Raw genomic sequence first — 15996 nt, 5'->3', positions numbered from 1 at the left:
ATAAATACAAAATTATAACTATTTAATTCATACCAATTAAATACGCTTAGTTTTAATTTTTGTTGTTATTATTAGACAGAACATATATTTCTCATTTAGGCCCCTATGTTGTAATCATTTTCCTTTTCTTTTTTTTTTAAATAACAAAATTACGGAAACAAGTCAAGAGAATCTGAGCCCAGAATTATGTTGTTAGACAAGTTGTCCACTTTTTGGGTGCTGAGAATGTAATAAGGTCTTCCTCCAATTATAGACCAGCATGTTTTAGTGGTCTTTAATAGCTTTGGTCTCTAATTAGAATCCCTTCAACTAAATACCGTCACTAGAAGTGGTGTTAGAAATTACTCTATTTAGAGGGTGCTCCCCGAATAGGTGGGTATAAATGTAAACCAGCTGGTTGGTTTGTCTTCTGTCCATTTGTGTATTTCAAAAACTGCATTGATGTTTGTGTTATTTTCTTGGCGTACCGTACATAACCGTCAAAGACTGAACCGTAATTCTGAATGCAAAGTACCATTGAATGTTTATTAAAATGCATAAAATGAATTAAACAATTTTAAGAAATCAAAGAAAGAATTAAAATACTAATAAAAACACTACTGCAAGCTGCCATCACCTTTGATTAATTAATTTTATCAATAATTGTAGTAATGATTGTCGAGTGCCATCACCGATTAGTTTTACAAAGGGTTACATAGAGTGTTTCTTAATATTAATAAATACAAATAAAAATGAACACAACACAGATCAGGATTTAACAATAAAATACACATTTTGCCATATTTTGTAAAAATTCTTTTGCAAAAGTGTCACAAAATAATATTACATCATTATCATGTATGTCAATAATTTAGCAAATAAGTTTCAAAACCTTATTTGTCACAATATATACACAATAGTCTGCTTTTATTTAAGTACTGTAATTTAAATTAGTTTATAACCTTGGTCCAGTACAAGTTTTTAGAAAAACAGACATTTAAAGTATTGAATCTGAGGTCTATTGCACAGAGATATAACATTTTTAGAGTGGAAAACAAGAGGAGCTAGATACAAAAATATAAACATCTAACAACTTTTACAATTTCAGATCTAAAAACGGATAAAACTATCTGTCAAAAAATATATCAATATACTCTCATCTACCGGTTCAAAAGGTACATGATTTTGATTCTTAGAGTGAGTACGACCAGAAATGTTCAATTTGAACCAAGATATCAGATCTCAATCAAATACAGAATTAAAACCTTATAAAGAAACAACATATCAAAAATATGTTTATGCTTACATAATGAATCAAAATTACAGTATCATTAGAAAACAATAAACCCCAAATTTAAATGTTAACATACATTTATTTACACATCCCCTATTTTTGTTGTCTGTAGGCCTATTTTCAAAACATTGTTTTTCTATTGTCTAGTTGTACCCTCTGCTGGCCAACTAATTTAATCATCTTTCCTTGCATTTTCAGTAGGTATAACCATGGACCTTCATAGCGTGAAGGGCGTGGTGGTACAGTGAGATCGTCGAGGATTCTAATCCAACATCGTTGCATTGCTTGTATCCTTCGGCAAGACACTATGTTTGCCTCTCTCCACCCAGCTGTACATATACAAGTTGGTACCTGTTAAGGTCAATGCATGAATTTGCGCTGGTAACTTATGGAAGTATGTTTCCATATGTGTTGATCCAAAAATGACTGGGGTAATAATATGTCTGTTTCCCAATGGAAAGCAGTGATATTTCTGATCTGGGCTTCCCTCTTTAAACAAGACTTGTCTAGTTGCTTACTTTTGAAAAGTTAATCTAGTTAAAACCATCTTTCCCCTGTATTTCAGTTGCTAATCTCTGCCCTGCTGTCAGTATTGCATGTTGTACATTATTCAACTTGGTCCTGAATACTTTGTGGTTTTCTGTAAAAAAAAACAAAATGTTTTATTTCAGTTATCTAAAAATTCTATTGATTATAAACGTTAGACTGTTGCCATAAATTCTTACTTTTCGTGAAGTAACACACTGATTATCTGCTCGTCTTCACGTCTAGCATTTTCCAGCCACTTCACAATATGATCCAGTGATTCTTTGTTGTACTTATTCTTATTAATAATTAGATTCATTGATCTGCAGTGAAAGTGTGGTATGTTGGATTCACTAAGAAAATCTATCAATGTCTGAACTAAATCCTTGAACCTATCTGCCAATTTGTCTGGCTCCCACGATAATTCAGTACGATTTGCTAAGTGAAGCATGCATGTTTTCAGGTGATAAGACGACAGTAGTTTTAGTTGGGATTCTCCTCTTTTTTCCCGAATTGTCTTTAGAATTTTTAGACAATCTCGACGGCATTCATTCATTTTGTCCATAGCTTTTATTCTTTTTTTTTCTTTCTTGGAAAAGCTCTCCCTCCATAGTTTACCGTATTCCTTGTGATCACGAAAATGTCGGGGACTTTTAGCAACAAAATGTCTGCCGTTTAGTATTAAGCCGGGAACAATATCAATAGACAACTTTTTGTCATTGAACTTTAGTGTGATAGCTGGGCCAGAACTTCTCAGGTTAATTGTCATTCCTGTCATACCATTCACAGCCTTCTGCACAGTCGACTGCATGCATTTACGCACTTTTTCCGGTATCAATCTCTCTTGCTCTATTAGATCATCAAAGGTCTTGTCATTTTCATTTGAATTCTGTGACTTCTCTGACTTTTCAATCCAAAAGTAGTTACCTAAGTCTTTTTCTCTTGGTTCTTTGATTTTCCAATCGCTAGATTTTAGGTTAAGGGGAATCAAAAGGTCAAATTCATCAGCTGCTATGACCTTTAGACCTTCGTATGAACTTCCTTGATGGTAGATCTGCTTGAAGTTGAATGGTGTGGAGTGTTGGAATTTATGAAAAGATTTTCGAATATTTTGAACGGCTTCTTTTGCCTGTGTTTGTTCAAGTTTAGTGAAAGTGACTTCAGTTTTAAGATAATTCCTTAGTTCCAGCAACAGGTTTGATTCAGACATTGTCTGAAAAGATAAAATGATGCAGTAAGTAATTACCATGATCAATTTGCCTAGAAATTTCATTTCTAAATAAAAAGACTTTCATTAAAAATATGCATTTTATTCAACAAAAGGCAAAATAAACGTTACTGGAAAGACAAAAATATTAATATCATACACTGCACATTACCATTTTTATAGATCCATAAAACGCAGATAAAAAAGTACTGTATATATACAGTATATATAATATATTGACGGTTTTAGAATTTCCGATAGCAACCTATTATGGTAGCTGGGTTCCATCATCATCATGGCTACCATTTGCTTAGATAGAGGGATGTAATTCACCTTACTGGCAAAGGCTTTGGTACGGTACCCTATGCAAAATGTAACAACTGGAAAATAACTAACAATATCCTAAATTTGGCCGTTCCATACCCGGCGACCGAAATGAACCGCACTCAGTCTGTAGGCTACGTATTATTATTATTTACTGTACATATTCATTCATAATACTAAATTTGAAATAATTATATTCTACAGTGGTGTATTTCATTGCTTAGAATACTGTACTTACTCTCGACAGGGATAATTATGTTGTCACTAATTTCACCAAGGAGTTATTGTACTAGACTATAATATTAGCTTACTAGCTAGGCCTTTCTGGTAGATAGACGATGGGCGTGACACCGAACGACTACGCAACAGAAAAACAAAACAAACCTGGAAATTCCCAGGCATGTTTGGTTTGTCGCCCTCTGTTGTCTGGAAATACAGTACTGTAGTGTGGTTGGTCTCATTGTCTTGTGTTGGTGAATAGCCGAGTTGGTGAATAGTATTGTTGAAAGAAAATATAACATTGCAGGCTATACCGCACTGTACACTCAAATGATTTTGAATACATAATTGTTAGATAAAACCAATTGCTTTGATGGCTTGAATTGAGGGGATTAACTATTATTGTCCGATGTTATTCAACACATTTTTATTCAAGTACTGTAATTATTAATTATTTATTAAATGTGTGTCCAAAGTAGGCTAAGAGTGTTGTTACTGACAAAAATGTTGATGAGTCCAAGCATATAATGATTCGCATTAATAACTGCTTTATCAGATTTAGTTTTATAGTATCGGGGAATAAGGGGTTATGGACTGCCTGTTGACTCCTTTAAAGTACAAGTAATTATAATTACTGAGTGTTAAATATTCAATTCCAAACCTTTATCTATTTCCAATTTATTAAAAAATTGAACTTATATGTTTAAGCTTGCATCTGAGATTTTAACATTTAAACGTTGTTGATTTCGTAACGTAAAAGATGAATAGAAACCTTTAATTACATACATTTATTCCTCTACCTCTCCCTTTTTAATGTTTTTTTTTATTTGTTAGAACAATCAATATATATTTCAGCCCATTTTTTCCCTCATTCTTTTTTCCTAGTACTCTTCTAATTTGTTTTGACCACTGTTTTACCAACTTAATTGTTTACTCCAAAATGTTTTATGCTGCTGGTCAAATTGTTTCAGTTGTAGAAAACCATAGAGGATACGATACGATAATATTCATTGTCATTTTTACAATAAGGTACAAATGAAATTTGGTTGGTTGATTTACATTGATATAATAAAAAAATACAATAACAAAGAAATTACAGAGATCTAACAAACTTGCTATTTAAAACATGAATAGAATTATGAACAAATTTTTGTCGGCAACGTTTAGTGTTTTGATTGAGAGTGATCAGTCTACCAGTTTGGCTAAGTTTACAGAATTTATTTAAAGGGTTATCGGGATCTTGACGAATTTTATTGACAGAGGAATACTTTCTCTATGGTAGAACTTTATATTTTGTTTAGTTATAGGCCAACTCGATTCCAATTAATTTGTTTCTTCATTTAACAATACATGTGACAATTATACTGTACATTATATTTTATTTCAATATTCGGAAAATTATCTTATTATGAGTAGAATCAATCAATTATCAAAAATACTACTAAACACTACTGTCAGCAGCCATCATACCTTTGCTTGATTCAGTAATCTTATCAGTAATTGTGGAGGTAGTAAGAACATAAAACTAGATTAAATTGTTTATTTAATTTTGTATTTATTTAAAAACATATTCAGGATAAATGACAAATATTACGGAAAACTATTTTAAATATGAATCTGCTTTACATCTATACAAAGATCTATACAAAGCTAAAACTACATAACACTGGCATTATGCAACATTTTAAAACTTAATAAATTTTAAAATAAAATAATAAATAAAACAGTTAAAAACAAGAGTATATTTAACTCAAGTGTAACTCATTTTTTTGACATGACATGATTGGATTTCAAGTAAAACCCCCTATTAAGGGAACAAGCGTATTTAACTAAAGTATAACTCTTTTTTTTGTATACCCTATTAAGGGAACACTTTTGAATTCACCAAATGGTTATTTTAATTTCTATTATGTGTTTTCCCATAACAAAACAACACAAACAAGACCAAAATAAGTATATATTCCTTTGGTTGGATCTTCATAATTATTTAGGATACTAATTCTCTGGCATTGTCTAATGCATGACAGTTTTCATTGGTGATATGCTTACATGTTACTCCACTTTGTTTGTTTGTTTGTTTATTCAATTTTCCACACACATTTACCCATCAAATAATACAGTTAATACATTCTAATAAAACATAGATTAATTATAAATTAGATTTTTAAAAAATTAAAGAACTTTAAGGCTGACCCGCATTTGTACACACCAATATTGTCAAATTAGTCATTGACTTTATTTCTTCTTTAATATTATTTGTACTGTCAATTCAAGGGACTTTAACTCAATAACCTACAACCTGTTTTTTCCTAATATTACTACATTTCCGTCGATGTGCCTTAAAACGATTGCTGTGGAATGCGACCAATCAGTGTAGGATCCAGATTGTAAAATGATGTGCTAAACGTAACATACAATATGTTCGTAACCTTCTAGATCATTCCTTATACTTCTTACTCTATTGGATTAAATTTTCTATTAAAAGCATACTATTGGAATGTTCCTGATTGTTCTTAATCTTTAAGATGGTTTCTTAAATCTAAACACATTCTAGAATGTTCATGTAGATACTGTGTTACTGTATATGCATGGAGGTATCTCCATGGTATATGTTAGGGAATGGTAATTTATTACATCCACTGCCCCTCCCTTTTGACGCATGATAATCTTGTAACAAAGGAGGGTGAGTGGAATGATTGGTTAGACTTGATACCAAGGTCCATACGATGCAAACGATGACGATGGCAAACATATTGCATCTTCAATACCGATACAGCGTTAATCTGCCAAGGCGCGCAACATTTTTGATTATGCATTCTCAACGGGTAGTGGACGGGTATAATACCTAACTTGTCGTTTAAACAATAGCATTCGTTCGATGTATTTAATGACATTAAACATTTATGAAAAACTAATCTTCAAGACCCCCATCAAAGACAGTGCGCGTCTTATTGTTAAAGCATTCAACAGGTAATGGACATAGCATTCGTTCGATAATACATTATCCTTTCTGTTGAATTGTCCATTGCAACCGCATGTTGATGATATCTTTATCGTGGCTGACAAAGTTTTAATTCTTCTTCACTCCATGAGTCCCGATTTAATATTGTTCATTTTCGCATATTTGATTTTTCCTGTGAAAATACACTGATTAAATTGAATAACTATCCTCATTGCAAACACTTTCAAGTGGGCAATTCTACAATATATTTTAAATATTTACAAACAATATGATTATTAGGCATAAATTTAAAATATTTAATTCAAAATTAGGCCTAATTGTCTTTTAATCGTAATTGTTACTCGAATTTGAAGGTTGATTTATTTGAAACTTTTAAATTGTAAAACACAAGCACGCACTCAGACTGGTCTTTAAATATAATTAAAATTAATTACAGTAATTATATTTACTTTTACATCAACCTCCGCATCCTTCTATATTTACAAAATTCATTTTTTGGCCTATTGAAGAGTTTTATTTTTATTATCCTTATGTTGCATTTTTAATCATTTTCCTCGTGTAGGACTTAACTTCCAAGCTGGTATTCTTTTCCTTTAAAGGTTTTATCATATTGCCTAGTTATATTTACTACTCCCAAATGTAAATCTCTATTGATCAACTCTTGGAACCTTTTCTTCATCTTCTGTTGTAACATTTCAGTTCACTATGTTGTATATTACTTGGTCTTGAATATTTCACGATTTTCTGAATAACAAAAATACATTTTTTTTATTAATATAAAAATGATATTGCTCATAAGGTTTATCGCAAATAGCTTGATTTCGCGAGGGACGTTACTACACAATGCATGATGGGAAGAGTTTTAGCGCAAGCGCCACCGTATAATACAAACTTTATAATACTGGTGGTGGCATCATTGCTTCCAATTCCTTCCCATCATGCATCACTAACGCTATTTGCGATATTAGACCATTTGTTCTATTACCTTTCTTGAAGTAAAACACTGATAATCTGCCCATCATCACGTGTAGCATTGTTCAGCCATCTCACAATGCAATCCAGTGATTTTGTGTCATACTTTTTCCTATCAATAATTAGATTCACTGATGTACAGTAGAAGTTTGGTATGTTGTGTTTACTAAGAAAATCTATCAGCAACTTAACTAAATCCTTGAACCTATCTGCCAATTTGTCTGGCTTCCACGATAAGTCACGATTGGATAAATGTAGCATGCATGTTTTCAGGTGATAAGACGACAGTGATCCCAGCTGGGAGGATCCTCTTTTTCTCTGAATTGTCTTCAGAATTTTTAAACAGTCTCTACGGCAATCATTCATTTTGTCCATAGTTTTTATTCTATCTTTTTCTTTCTCCGAGAAGCTCTCCCTCCATAGTTGATCGTATTCCTTGTTATCACGGAAATGTCTGGGACTTTTCGCAACAAACTGTCTGCCGTTTAGTGTTAAGCCTGGAACGATATCAATAGACAACACTTTGTCGTCATAATCAACATTTAGTTTAATAGCTGGACCAGAACCTGCCAGGTTTATTATCATTCCTAGGTCTTTCATACCATTCACAGCTTTCTGCACAGTCGACTGCATGCTCTGACGCACTTTAGCCGGTATTAATCTTTCTTGCTCTATCAGTCCTAGATTATCAAATGTTTGGTATTTTTCATTTGAATTCTCGGACTTCTCTGACTTCTGTGACTTCTGTGACTTCTCAATCCAAAAATAGCTGTCTAAATCTTTTTCTGTTGGTCTGGTAATTTTCCAATCGGTAGATTTTAGGTTAAGGGGAATCAAAAGGTCAAATTCATCAGCTGCTATGACCTTTAGACCTTCGTAAGAACTACCTTGATGGTAGATCTGCTTGAAGTTGAATGGTGAGGAGTGTTCGAATTTATGAAAGTATTCTCGAATCTTTTGAACGGCTTTTTTAGCCTGTGTTTGTTCAAGTTTAGTAAAAGTGACATCAGTTTTAAGATAACTTCTTAGCTCCTTCAACAGGTTAGATTCAGGCATTTTCTAAAAGAGGTAAATAGTATGGTAAATACTATGATTGATTTGCAGAAATTCAATTTTCTAACATAAAACACATAATTTTTCAACATAAAATGATAATTTAGAAAGATACCTTGCCAGAATTATGGCCTAATCAATGAACCTTTCAATCATCCATTCATAGTATGTCAAGAAATGTCTCCACCCAAAAAACCCCGACCTAACCCTAAATCTAGTAATAATCTCTTAAACGACTTGTCGAAATGTTTGCGTCAAAATGTTCATGATTCGATCGAGTTGAAATGGCCCTATAATTATTCATTATACTCCACAAACAATTTACCTTGTTGTTGCTTAAGGTTGGTGATTCTAACATGATAAATGAAGTTTTGACGTACTTCGTTAAAACTGTTTGAGAGTAGAGGTATGCCTCTTGTATTGAGAGCTTGAGGTTGGATGAATTGCGACCTTCACTCGACCAGATGCATTGACATGTAGGTTGTATATAGACGAATCATTAGAAGGTCCGAGAGTATACTTGCGTTGACTGTAATATCAATATATTTATATATAATAAGCCAGAGTCAACAATATAATGTAGGAGTATATAATAGGCCTGTATTATCAGTCGAGGTATCAGAGTCTCAGTGCCGCATCTCATTTCTAACGTGGTGTCTTTACCATGTACAGTAAGGTTAGGTAAAGGTTAGATAATTATCATATATGATATACACGGAGGTGAAATGTGAAGCACATGATATTTTATTAACAAATATTCCTGTAATACTGCAGAAATCTAGACACTTCCGTCGTCTGACTGCATGTGGAATTCATCTTTCTATCATCGGCAAGTTAAACTTCAAACGTGCTTAGGCCTTTGGTTTTATATATTCAATATTAATGGGCCTACTGTTTATATATATACTTTTATATATATATTATTTTTTTACATTATTGCACGGTCAACCGTGCCGATTTATAAATAATAAATTAAACACACGGTTGACACAATAATGACATTGTCTGCTGGTAGCCACATTTAAAATGAATGGCAATCAGTTGGTAGTTAGTGTCACCTATAAAAACCCAACTGTTTACAACAGGCCTACTTTAATATTACATGCTTACTGTATTCCAACTTCATGTTACATAGACCTACCCTGAGTTCAAACTAGTGTCAATATTATATTCTATTATGATGGGTGTACTAAATTGCTTTAAATATTATATTATACTTACTCAACAATAGCGTCAGTAACTTGAATTAGGATTACTGTGAACAAATACAGACGATCATATTCTGTACGTATAGCGGAAGCGGAAAAATTACAAATGGAAAACGGAAATTCCCAGTCTTGTTTGGTTTGTCGCCCTCATTGTTCTTGATTATACATTACTAACGTGGATATGGTCCACCGATTTTACTGAATTGTCACATACTGTATGGTTTATAATGGTAAAACAGTAAAACTGAATTGCGATAGATTTTTACATGATAAAATAACAACCAAAAACACTAAAGAACAATAGAATAAATAATAAAAAGGGAATCCTTGTCTTAAGATGAACTATTCCTAATGCCTTTAATAGTCACTTGATTTTGTGTAGGATGATTGTATTATAACTCTTAATTATAAATAGGCCTACCATGCTACCATCAAGTAGGCCTATAACGGTTGGTTTATAAGCCAGTTTTTTCGTAGTTTTTTTTTTACAATACTAATAAGTATAGTAAAGACTAAATCTGGAATAGTTATTTTTAGTCGCGTGTGCAAACGGTCGGTCGGCTGGTCGGTCGGTAAACAATCAAATTTGAGCACGCGACTGCAGCCAAGTATGGCCTTGGTTTATAAGAAAGTCTTTGTAAGACAGCACTATTTAATTATTTTTTTAATGACTGCAAATTTACTGCATTCATTTTTATACATGTATTACAAACATACAGAAATGCATGATTAACAGTAATAAACGATTTATTTAAATTTTGTTTAAATTTTATAACAACACATTTAATTCGCATGCTTTCTTTATAATATACATCACTACTTAACTATTACAATACAGTACATACATAAATATCTATCAAAATATAAAGTATTTTCCCTCGCTTCCATTTTCCCCCTTTTTCCCTTACCTAAATTGTTTTACATTTGTTCATATCTTTTTTCTGCTTTCTCCTTTCATCTATTTTTGTTATCATTATTTTATATTTATTACCCTCATTTGCTAAATTACTAAGGCAAATAAATAAATCTGGGTAATTAAATAAATACTACTGATTAAAAATGTATATAACTAAACCATAGAAAACTGATTTATTTTAATCTATTATTTCGTCTAATAATAGTATACGCTTAACGACATCTTTCTAAAATCCACCAAACATTATCGATGAATTAGTGTAGCTATTCATTATATTATAGAAATCATAACATAATTACAAAGAATGATATGTATTTACAAACTTGAATATGAACAACAAACATGAATATAATTGATTAAAATACTATGAAAAATTACAGTTTTTGTGGCATGTAACGACAATATTGATTGATAAACTACGTTGTGATGATTTAACTCTGCTTCTTCTGCACTAGACTCAAAGTCTAGGCCGGCATTTATTTCCAAATACACATACAGGTCGCGAGTTCTATTAATAACTCATTGTGATTTTACTATGAGATCGTCTTGATTTCATGTTTTATCACGATCGAACATGGTCCTAATTTCTCTCTTTAAACCAATGACTACATTAAAAACAATGTATACAACATATCATGAGAAACTATTATTACAGTATGCCTACCTATAACAGTTGATTGCAAAACAATTAACATTCTTACAAGAGTTCTGTTCTTCTCAAAAGAAGTTTTCCATTATCAATCTCATGATTAAGTCAAGATTCTTTTTTATCAAATCATTATTATTTTATTTTTATGGAATTGATTCCTGCCATCTAAATTATTTTTTTAAAGGTAGTAATGCATTATTTATTGAATTCTTCATTTTATATTTTAAATTAGAAAACTAAAATATGTTTAATATTTGCAGTAATTAATAATTAAAATCAATTAATACCAGTGTGTATAATATAATAGTGATAAGCTCTAGTAAAAGTTAGAGAAACAGATATAAATACTTCTGTTGACAAAAAGGCATTTGTGTACAACGATGATTTAATTAAAAACAGTTCTATATCAAAACGTTCTCATCTTAATTTCTTTCTAAGTTTGGTTTGCGGGAATTGCAAGTAAACATATGCACGATAGTGTACAGATACGGATTAATGCACGAGTTGATAGGAATTATGAAGGTTGCCGCCCAAACATATATTTCCTCTGGAATGTCCCACCTTTCCGTCTCTGAACAAATCCCCATCAGTATGACAGGAAACCAACAACAGAAATCGGTGAAAACTATTATACCTAATTTCCAAGCTCTTCTTGTTAGATCATTTCTTCTTTTTATTTTGTTGACAGTAGCTCCTGATCTCTTAACAGAGAAAAAAATTGCAACATAACTCGTTGCGATCACGATAAAACCTAAACCATTGAATCCAATAAAAATAGCAATAGCATACTCCCAGCCTGGCCATCGATTTCTTGTTAGTGGCAGTGCAAGGCAAACACTCTGTTTCCCATAGTAGTTTTTGTCAAAATACGATATATTGATAAAGTCTAATTTGTTTACAAGTGGAAGAAAACTGAGAACAATCCAAACTAACCAACTAATACCGATAATAATTTTACATTTTGTACTGTTTAGCCGTTTTGTAGTGAAAGGGTTCACGATGTTAACTGCACGGTCAATGCTCAATATCATCAATGTAGTTACAGAACATTGACCGGAGAGAGTAGAAATAGCACCGGCAAAGCTACAAAGTAAACTGCATTTCCAATCGCTTGCAACTTTCGCATACCGTCCTCTATAATGTATATCTGTACTCGCTATGATGATCAGATATACTGCCATCAGCATGTCAGACACAGCCAGATTAGTAATGAGCATGGTTTGCACCTTATTAAAATCATTCTTATTTTTGTCTTCGTGATAAAATAACAATTCCATTACCAATGACAGATGAAACACCAATAATTAACATTAATACTCTTAATACTTCTCGTTTCAGTAAGTCTGCACAGGAAGCAAACGCATCTGTTTTTGGTTCACAGACATTAATGTCACCCACGAGACAACACAGACTAAACAGATCTGAATATCTGAGAGGAAAAACATAGTTGTAAAGTAAGTAATGTTATTTTGTACATCTGACCTGCCTCATATATTTTTTTAGTTGCAGAACAGTTGCATTTAGCAACTACTTTTGTACGGATTGAAATCAGCGTAGAAGATGGCATCGAATAGCTTAGCCAAAAAAGGGGCATTAAAGAGAATCCGTTCGATACAGTTCTGCAAAAATAATTGGTAAGTCAATACTCTCAATACCGAACACATTTGGACTGGCCAAATATGTCTGGTTTTCCAGAAAGTATGGTATTCGGATGGCAATATAATGGCAATGGATTTGGGACTGTTTGGACTTCAAGAGTTTCTGGTTTTCAGAGAGTGCCGTATTGAGAGAGTTGACTGTATTCGTTAAATTAAAGGTCATGAAATATAAATGCGTGTACAGTTTCAAAAACAAATATTAAATGTAGTAGGTGCTTGAACAGAAAAAAAGCAGTATTTGTAAATATATGGGTATTAAGGTTCATTCAATACTTACAGTTCTTTTAAGTTCTTCAGTTCTTTAAAAGTTTTACCACTGTAATTCTGTAATTCGTTGTCCATCAAGTTTCTACAAAATAGTAAATATATAAATAACCCATTAAAAGCATAATTATGTTAACAAAGTGAGTCGGCGAGAATGAGAATGTGCAATGAATATAGTTATTGTTGGTTGGTAAGGTATGTTTTTCTCCTGGTACGTTTAATTATATGATTTCTAGGCAAATTAGTTCTGCCTTTGATTAACATACTTCTTCGTAGAAGCTGTACTTTGAAGCAAACTTTGATCCATCTTAAATTGTTTATAATTATATTGGAAATGTATATAAATTGGTAAAACGTAAAATGTTCAAAACTTACAAAATTAAAAGGGATGAAGCAAAGTAGGAAAATGTTATGTTGTTTTTATTTAAATAACTGTTGAAATAAAAATTATTATTTTAAATGAAAATAGAGACTTGAGGCAAGTATAGAATAAAAAAAAATTAGAAAAACCATTGGCTTGTAATGTACTAATTATTTAAGTCCAAATATCTCCAAAGTAAACAGAATACCCAGTAAACATGTGGAATTGTCTATGTTGACCAGTTTTCAATTAGCATTATAACAACAAATTAAATGCAATTATATAAAAAATAAACACTTACAGTTCTAGAGATATCAGTCCAGAGAAAATAGTGGCTGGTAATGTACTAATTTCGTTGGAAGACAAATTCCTTCAAAGTAAACACAATACACAGTAAACATGCTAAATTGTCTATATTGAACACGTTTCAATTAGAATTAACAAAAAACGTAATTAAGACAATTAATACTTAACACTTACAGATGTCAAACCAGAAAACATTTTGGCTGGTAATGTAATAATTTGGTTCAAAGACAAATTCCTTCAAAGTAAACACAATACACAGTAAACATGTGAAATTGAATATGTTGGGCACTTTTCACACTTAAGAAAATAAAATATAGGCCTACTCTGATCTTCAAATATGTAAAACCAGAAACAAAAATCTGCTTACATAATTTCGCGGTTTTATAATTTATGATAACTTTAGTACTTATAATTTTATTTTCAGGAAAGGTAAATAAATATATAAATTGTCCTATTTAAGATGATGACTTTTTTTAATGCTTTAAACAGAAATCTGTGTTTCAATGTCGCTGTACATCGATATCAATATCCTAACATTTGCGTCAGTTTTTAAATGTGAATAAGTCAAAACGACTGGTGGACAACAACATAAAACAGACAATAGAGATTTGAGACAAGTATACATGGTAAAAAGGGAAAGTGGGCCTATCACCAAATAACAGCTTCACTTTAGTAATATTGTACGCATAACAATGTGTTGAAATAATTGACTTCATGTCAATTTTGTGAATTTTTTAGTTTCACCACTCTCACCGTTTAGAAATTGAAAATCGACCGAGTGAAGAACATTCTGTTTATCCCAAACTTGTTTCGTCTTAGTCGTTGTCGTCAAATTATGTTAGGTATATTAATGATTAGTTCAGTAAAGATACCTACAATGATTTGATTGGACAATGCTGGTTGTAATTAGAAATGTCTGTCCAGTTATAGCTTATTGGATTGTTACAATTATACTCGCATCTCACTGATGAGAACTGACAATAGAAATTCGCTGGGCAAACCGCTTCTATTAAAAAAAACAGAATAAGAAATAAATAAATACAAAACAATAACCGATAAAAGATAGTTAACAGACACTCCTCATGTAACGTTGTTACACATTATGATATTATTTTATGTAGTCATAATAGGTTAGTAATCCTGATTCCTTGCCGTTGTTCATTGTGATATGGATAATTTTGCTCGGTGACCTCCTCGTGTTATTTTACATCAAAGATGTATTGTCCCCAAAACAATACAAATGAAGATTAATACAACTTCAAACTTTTCCCTCGAAAATAAACTAATTAATTCAAACAAAACCTACATTGACGTCAAGACAATCGCTGAGTTGCCTTTTGCTTTTCTTTAAATTCCAGTTTTATCTAAATCATAGTTTTATTTGATCCAATTTTTGGAGAAATGAATTGTTTAACAACAATGAGAGACAAACAACACTGCAGAAAATCGATTATTCGAAGTTTATTCAATTTTTAAAGTCTGATAATGATCAGATCGAGAGACTACAATAGCAAACATATACATTACACTTTAAAATAGTAATAAAAGTAATATAATGACAATAATAAAAGCAATCATACCAGAAACATTGCAGCAGATAACAAGCGGTACAGTCAAGATTATGACGATTATGATTTTAAAGATGACAGCCATCTTGCTTCTTTACTCAACTGCGTACTTATCGAAATAAACGTTTATTCCGTATTGTGCTAACTACTCATATATAATTTAAGAATCCTGTTGCGTTGATTTTAGTGTGTATTAAACATTCAGAAAAATTACTTCACCAGATATTACTAGTATAAGCGTCTTAAATAATCAATAACGTAAAGTACAACATTAAAAGTGAAGTAGGCGTGTGGTCCTCTTAGCCTCCTGTTGCAAAAATCTTCTCTAACAGTGACTAGCTCGGAGTTTGAAGCGAAAGTTTGCTAGTACAGGACTTAACCCCACTGTCATTATAATAATAAATATATAGTGTGTTAATAATTTCGGTGCTTTTTTTTGTCATTCATTATGATTTTCACATTTATACATCTAATCTAGTTCATCATAATTACATAATTACAGTATTCGGTTTGTAACATGCTACAAAGCAT

At 31.8% G+C, this 15996-nt stretch overlaps 2 protein-coding genes across 3 annotated transcripts; both read right to left on the bottom strand.

Annotated features, from left to right (window-relative positions):
* Positions 1-504: 504 nt before the first annotated feature.
* On the bottom strand, positions 505-3674 carry LOC144841360 (cyclic GMP-AMP synthase-like). Its single transcript, XM_078697679.1, has 3 exons — positions 3568-3674; positions 1999-3011; positions 505-1913 (listed from the first exon to the last, which is right to left on the bottom strand). The coding sequence occupies exons 2-3, from the start codon at positions 3006-3008 to the stop codon at positions 1880-1882; spliced, it is 1044 nt and encodes a 347-aa protein (XP_078553805.1). The 5' UTR covers positions 3009-3011; positions 3568-3674; the 3' UTR covers positions 505-1879.
* Positions 3675-5145: 1471 nt separating this feature from the next.
* LOC144839903 (cyclic GMP-AMP synthase-like) lies at positions 5146-9806 on the bottom strand. Of its 2 annotated transcripts, none has more exons than XM_078695481.1 (4): positions 9757-9806; positions 8861-9064; positions 7496-8541; positions 5146-7254 (listed from the first exon to the last, which is right to left on the bottom strand). In XM_078695481.1, the coding sequence occupies exons 2-4, from the start codon at positions 8891-8893 to the stop codon at positions 7245-7247; spliced, it is 1089 nt and encodes a 362-aa protein (XP_078551607.1). In that variant the 5' UTR covers positions 8894-9064; positions 9757-9806; the 3' UTR covers positions 5146-7244. The 2 variants fall into 2 exon arrangements, with proteins under 2 accessions (XP_078551607.1, XP_078551608.1); XM_078695482.1 differs by having other exon boundaries at positions 8916-9064.
* Positions 9807-15996: the final 6190 nt, after the last annotated feature.

This window comes from Antedon bifida, chromosome 4 (assembly GCF_963402885.1).
Source record: "Antedon bifida chromosome 4, ecAntBifi1.1, whole genome shotgun sequence".
Taxonomy (NCBI): domain Eukaryota; kingdom Metazoa; phylum Echinodermata; class Crinoidea; order Comatulida; family Antedonidae; genus Antedon; species Antedon bifida.
The sequence above is the reverse complement of the archived record's forward strand: the minus strand, read 5'-3'. Positions and strand labels throughout refer to the sequence as shown.

Bases quoted from the DNA above. Each gene is read 5' to 3' on its own strand.
- LOC144841360 (XM_078697679.1), bottom strand. From the start codon at position 3,008: ATGTCTGAATCAAACCTGTTGCTGGAACTAAGGAATTATCTTAAAACT. The intron at 1,914-1,998 runs GTAAGAATTTAT...TTTTTTTTACAG, and splicing joins AGTGTGTTACTTCACGAAAA to AAAACCACAAAGTATTCAGG.
- LOC144839903 (XM_078695481.1), bottom strand. From the start codon at position 8,893: ATGTTAGAATCACCAACCTTAAGCAACAACAAG. The intron at 8,542-8,860 runs GTAAATTGTTTG...TACCTCTTTTAG, and splicing joins CAACCTTAAGCAACAACAAG to AAAATGCCTGAATCTAACCT.